General features: G+C 42.3%; 1 protein-coding gene across 5 annotated transcripts in view; it reads right to left on the reverse strand.

The window, feature by feature from the left end:
- TBL1XR1 (TBL1X receptor 1) overlaps positions 1 to 6461 on the reverse strand; it is an 85239-nt gene that overhangs the window by 13400 nt on the left and 65378 nt on the right. For 4 of the 5 annotated variants that reach the window (XM_042820288.1, XM_042820285.1, XM_042820286.1 and 1 more), the window contains one exon: positions 2033 to 2135. In XM_042820288.1, coding sequence (XP_042676222.1) covers positions 2033 to 2090 — 58 coding nt within the window. In that variant the 5' untranslated portion in view covers positions 2091 to 2135. Of the gene's footprint in view, positions 1 to 2032; positions 2136 to 5400; positions 5465 to 6461 lie in introns of those variants that run through there. The other variant, XM_042820289.1, reaches the window with a different exon arrangement.

The raw sequence follows: 6461 nt of genomic DNA on the forward strand, positions 1-6461 counted from the left end.
CACTGTGATGCACTACTGGTAGCTGTTTGTTACTTATTAGCCCTGAAAAGTGAACTGAACCCAGAGAAAAGCATTTGCTTCAGCAATCACTGCCACTTTTTCTGAAGTTACTCCTTTTGTCTTTTGCTGTCAGATAACCAAGCTGCCTGCAAACTTTCAAACGAAGATAAAGCAATTTTAAAATTTGGTTTCTGTGACTAAAGCCCTCTGCAACTGGAATGAGAATGTGTAATAGCTTCCTATAAACTCAGGTGAAACAAAGAGTTTCTTCTATCTTCTGACAAGCAGAGACTGAAAAGCTTTGCCATCCATCACTGTTTCTGGTGCTTGCTTGTCTCAATTTGAGAAGTTGATAAGCAGTGGACAGATGTTGCACCAGCCTCCACCAGCTCTGCAGGAAAGCTGTACACATCAAAGACACAGTCTCTTGAGTAAAAAGAAAATAAATAAATACCACAGCTGCAGGTAAAGTACTCAACTAAAGCAAAAAACAAACAAATAAACAAAAAACCCTACATATACACACCTACAAGAAGGACACAACTAGTTACTGACACCTGGGTGGGACTGTAAGAAGAGAGAAATACCTCTAACTCTTGGAATTATCTACGACATTATTTTCCAAAGCCAATCATCTACTGTACGCCGCTTTTGTAAGAGGTTGAGCCTCTCTCATCACCAGATCTGGGCCAGTGGTAACATGCTAAGATAAGATCTGGTAAAATACAAGGAATTTGAGAAGCTGACAATAAAGCCCATTAAAACTAGATGTGTAAAACTGGACCAAAGAATTCCATCCAGCCAGTTTTTACTTCTTCCTACTATTCTTAACGTTCTTGTATCCTTTTCTTCACATAAACCTAAGCAATCTCAACAGTCACCTAGGAAAAACTCAGCTAAAGGAGTCTTACTTCACTGAATTTAACTATCACCTATCTGACTTGATGATGCATAACCATGAGACAAGTTTTCAAGAAGCCTGAAGCCCTTCCATCAGCAAACAGTAATGAAAAATAATAACCAGTAAATGTTGGAACAGCAAGGTACCATACACACTGATGTTGATTCCTTGCACTGTCACCATAAGGCCTAAGGGCAGACTTCTTGTATGTGCACATACCACCCTGCCAGCTGACAGTCATCATTGGTTCATACACTGGGGCATGCCCTGATTTCCAGCTAAATCTGTGTGGTCTAAATGCAGACTGCTTTAAGCAATCAATATCATAGCTGTGAGTAAAAGCTAATGTTGTTTCTGCTCCTAGTTTGAAGAGCAACAACCACCACAAAAAGCCCTGCAGCCGCATGGTCACATCTAGAAACTCCAACCTGCAACCCAAACTGCTGCTCTTTTGGAAGCTTTTAGAAGTATGCTAAGGGATGGCTACAGAGTTCCTTCTCATATTGTACAGGTGCAGTCAGTTTGGATACACAGAGCAAAAAAAAAAAAAGTTTCTTGGTGTGTTTGACAATATTCACCCATGTTCAGCTGTTACTCCTGAGAAGCAGAAGACTTCAGCTGAGCCGTACACAGGAGGATGAAGCCATTTTTTCATCTGAAATACAGCAACATCTTCCTTTCCCACAGCCACATTCAGGCAAGGAATGTGGTCGTGCAACATCAGCTCACAGGAGCACCAGCATGAATACTTCAAGACAGAGCAGAAAATAACTGTGTTTGTGGATGTCATCCTTCTTCCCCTCCTCTCCTATTCAAGTAGCCCCAAAGAGTACAGTGCAAAGTACTGCTGTGATCCTGTAGCTGAAAAGGATCTCCAGGAAAATGCATTTCTAGTAATCAAGTGAGTCCTTGGTTGACTGCCATCTGAAATCTCCAAATGACTAAATCTGATTAAGTTACAGAAGGTAACTTGGCAGGAATTCATCCTCTTGTTGGGAAGAAACACCATGAAACAGAAGCACATGCCTACTGGCAAAATAATTAACTGAGTTTGCATTTGCTGAAGTCATTTGCAGATGAAAACCAAATAAATTAAACATTGTTAAAACAACCATAATTGAAAAAACTCACCTGACTCTTGCAAGTATCTATAAACCAGGAAGTTAACCTCATCACTGCTTATACTCATCTTTATTCCCAGTTAAACCATGAGGTCACAACAAAGGACACAACCCTAAAAATAAGAAAAGTAGGTTAATTAAACATTTTTTAGGAACTGTAACATATTTCTTCACAAATGCTGTGTATCTACAAATGAAGTAGCTCCCTGGCAGCACAGTCAATGATTTTGATAATGTAAGTCCACCACAGTCATTAAAATGTCATTTCTCTCTTAGCAACATTAAGGTCAGTAAATTAAATACTGAAGGGCCACGCTTGCAGATGATGTAAAATTGAAATGGACTGGGGAGGCATTCAAAAATCAAGAGTTTCACCTAATCAACATTACTGCTACGAAATACTTTTTTCAACATCTGGATAACGATGACTTTGGCATCCAGACTGTATTTCACTTCTACTTTCTGATCTACTTCAATGTCCAAGTATCTCTGCTCTGGTTAAAGGTATATTATGGACTACAGCACTGTGCATGTTCAACCCAAACCCAACTATTTCCACCAAAAATCAGAAAACATCTCAGCCCCGTACTTAGGCTCTATGAAAGTAATCCTTAAAATTAGAGGTGAACTTTAAACAGAGCATGTCAATAACAGTTCTGTGTGCCTTTCATCAGTGATTAAAAATATTTACGGATATGAATACATACATATGTATATATGCAACATTTTTTCCTCAGGATTTTATTAAAAGTAAACATTTAGCAAGGCAAATAATGCATGAGAATATATGTACTTTTAGAGTACTATTAGAGATTTTGAATATAAAGCAAGAACAGGATTTAAGACAAAGTCAAGACAGCCTACAGTATTTCTTCTTCCTTAAGCCTCACTTCTAAGAATATTTCCATGACTTCTGAATGTTCAAAAATGAAAGTCCTGACGTTTTCCATAACATCACACAAACAAGTAGGAACATGAGCTTCCAGAACATGAAATGATGCCCACCTCCAGCGCCTAATAGGAGTAGACCTTAGTAGTGCTTTGCCCAGATGTCACCATGATTTACATGGAACTCATCAGAGAAGGTATCCTATAGATATTGGATGAGGTCTGACCTGGATCTGGCATTAAAAAAAAACCAGTACAAAGAAGGACTAGAGTGCAGGTTTTCTTGTGTGCTTCAGAACAAGAAGTTAGCTACTTCCAGCTACATGGCTGCATGAGCAGGTGATTCATCACTGCTCTCCAGGTGGGAAAGCTATGAACGCAGCAGTAAGCAGCAAGTAAAAGATTATGATTTGCATTACAAGACTGCCAAGTAGTAAAATTCACATATTCTTTGTAGCACTTCGTTTTCCTAGCAAGATTTCCTAAAAAGACAGGACAAAATAACCACAGTGTCTCTCTGCCCATCTAACTTTTGAAATTCACAAGTCAAATACAAACAAATATGGCAGTGTGAAAAGCTTTCACAAAAGTGACTTTTCAGCAAGCCCCATTGTGTTAGCAGCTGAACAGAGTGAAGAGACTCAACTGAACTCGCTAGAAACAGGGGGCTACACGATGAATCCAGACAGCATAGGGGTTGGTGGGACCCAGGAAGGAGAGTTTGGACTGTTGTGCATGGGAGCAGGGAGCTGTGAATGATGCTAACCATGGGCACAGAAATCCAGGACTTGGGCATTCCTGCACTTAAATGGGTCACAGTGGGGAATGCAAGAAACTGCCTTTGGTTTCTTAAGATAAATAAAAATGCAGAGCTACATAAAACCTTCTCAACTCTATTTAAGGAAAAAATAATGACTCCAGTACAGCCTCTTGCTAACGCAGCTCAGCTTCCAAAGATACATCAACACTATCCTTGCACTGCCCATCCACGGCCGCTGGATGCACGCCGTACACCTAACAAATTACAATGTACTTTGAGGGATTGTTCATTAAGTGTGTGAAATGAATACCATTCCAGGCATTTCATGCACTGACAACCGGTTACAGCACACGCTGCACCAAACACTGATTTAATCAGCTATATTTGTGGTCAAACCTGGTGCAAATCATCTTCAAAGTCTGCTCATTGCAGGAAAGTTCTACAGAAGAGGTACAATACCCTTCAGAAAGAAGCAGTAACTCCATTTTAAAAGTCTTATAAAGATGCTTTTTCACATTAGACATGCAAATGGCAGTGTTTGTTTCATGAGTCTGCTACTGACTTTTAACATCTCACTGCATCATCCAGAAAGATGGATCAAAACGCAAGGATCGGATATGAGCACTATTTGCTACATAGAGAAGATGTGTATTATTAATACAGAACAGACTCCCCACTGAAAGCAGAACCGCTGAAATGTCACACATTTACCTGCCACACGTTACACAGCTGGATAACCAAAGAAAAAAGCTAACGTTTTGCTTGGCTGTCAGAAGTGCTACTCACCCTGCCCCAGTCAAATGAGTGTAATTTTTCAAGGCTGGCTCAAAGTGTTTCTAAGCAAGCTGTGGCAAGGCAAGGACAGGCGCTGCCACTGCTGGAAATGCACGTTCCTGCCCGGCTGCCAACAGGTGGCAGTGCAGCACTGCCTTTGCAACGGTAACAACTCCAAAAATGCAGAAATGTGTTAAATAAATACACAGCTTTCCTGGTGAGGGCATGAAACCGAAAAGGCTGCTAAAGTTTCCTTTAAAAAAAAAAAAAAAAAGTCAAGATATTTCTTTACCCGTTTTTTCAGTGCTTGTCTCAATCTGAGAGGCTTTTGTGGTGCTCCCTCCCTAGCAGGCTACAGCTCACCCACTGCACATCCCAGGGAAGCGAGGAGCTGACTAAGGAACACAGAACCAAACGACTCTCCCTGCCACCCCCAAAGGGAAAATGCTGCAGCAATACAGAACGAAGGGATTCCATCATTCTTTCCCCCCAGCACGCTTCCAGTCAACACCAATCAGGGCACCTGCAGGAGCCAGCCTGACCTCCACCCCATGGCACAAGGACTGAGCCTTCCCACAGCAGCTTTGGGGAAAGCACAGCAGCAACAAGGCGCAAGGCCTCACCCACAGCCCCTGCAGAGGGGTCTCAGCCACAGGCACAATGCCCTCCAGCCCTGGGGCAGCTCCTGGTGGCCCTAAATCCACCTCAGCATGCTGCTCAGGCTCTGTTTTAACCCGCACGCGTCCCAGTCACGCTCAGCAATGCCAGTGTGCCAGTGGCAGGCAACTGTGCTCTTCCCCCATAGCACCCCAGATCACTGGGCCACAGGCACTGGCAGGATGCACAGCACTAGTGGAATTCCAATCAATACAGTACCGAAGTATCCCAGGGCATTATTAATTTAGCAGGCATATAACATACCAGCCACAAAATAAAAGCCAACTGCCTATACTTACGGTGGCCTCAAGATGTAGGCAAAAGCTCAGTGTGTCACACGTCAATAAGAAACTCAAAAGATTCACTCCTGTGCTTTTGACAAATTCCCCCGACTCAACCAAGCAGCGAATCGATGGCTGGAGTCAAAGTCATTCAGAAACTATTCTTTCAAAGGAAATTAGGTTTCTCATCTCAGAGCCCACACACCAACTCCATCTCAGCTTCCGCTCAGTGAAAACGTGCCTGTATTTTGCAACACAACTGTGACTCCAAAGCACCAGTGTGCTGCAGTTAGTGTGGCATCTCCTGCCCTCAAGGACCATCCATGTTCTTTCATACTTTGTGTGGCACCTGCAAGTAGAATTCATTCTAGAGAGGTCAAGCTCCACTATCATGAAACTGGATCTACAGACCGGTGGGTACCCAGCAGCACCAATCTGATTGCATTTCTGACAAATTATTATTCTACCATACATGCTTATGCTAGCTTTGTACTCTTATTCCAGGTTCATGCCAAATGCTGGAGAACAGATGCTGCTTGATATGGCTCCTTGCCTAATAGCTTTTCTGTGCTTTAAAAAAAAAAACAACAAAAAGACGGTGAACTGGCAGAGAAAGTTTATACATGAGATTAGCATTCTGTGCCTCTTCATTACTGTTTTATAATATATAGTGGATTTACTACAGTTCAGACTTACTCCTTACATCCAACAACAGCTTAAGAAAGAATCCAGCAGTGTGAGGTGGGCTCAGCACATCTTCATTAGGTATGATAACAGAACCACCTGGCAAGCTGCTGCAAACAGCAATTCCCCAAACATAGCAATCGTCAGTTTGATACCAATGCAAGAACAGCTAATGCTCTGGGTAGCTCTAAGAAGTGTTCAATGTTCAGATGTGAACAACCCACTCCGTTTTTGCACGGAAAACAGAAGCCTGGCTACAAAAACAGTAGCATCTCCTACACCAACAACACTGCCACAAGTCCTCGTCATTCCGTCCTCTTCCATGAAAACCTGACAGCTCTTTGGTCAGCACACACAGCACACACAGCACACACAGCACACACAGCACACACAGC

This window comes from Centrocercus urophasianus, unplaced genomic scaffold (genome assembly GCF_019232065.1).
Source record: "Centrocercus urophasianus isolate 14NV4802_14NV808 unplaced genomic scaffold, USGS_Curo_1.0 seq_19, whole genome shotgun sequence".
Classification (NCBI taxonomy): Eukaryota; Metazoa; Chordata; class Aves; order Galliformes; family Phasianidae; genus Centrocercus; species Centrocercus urophasianus.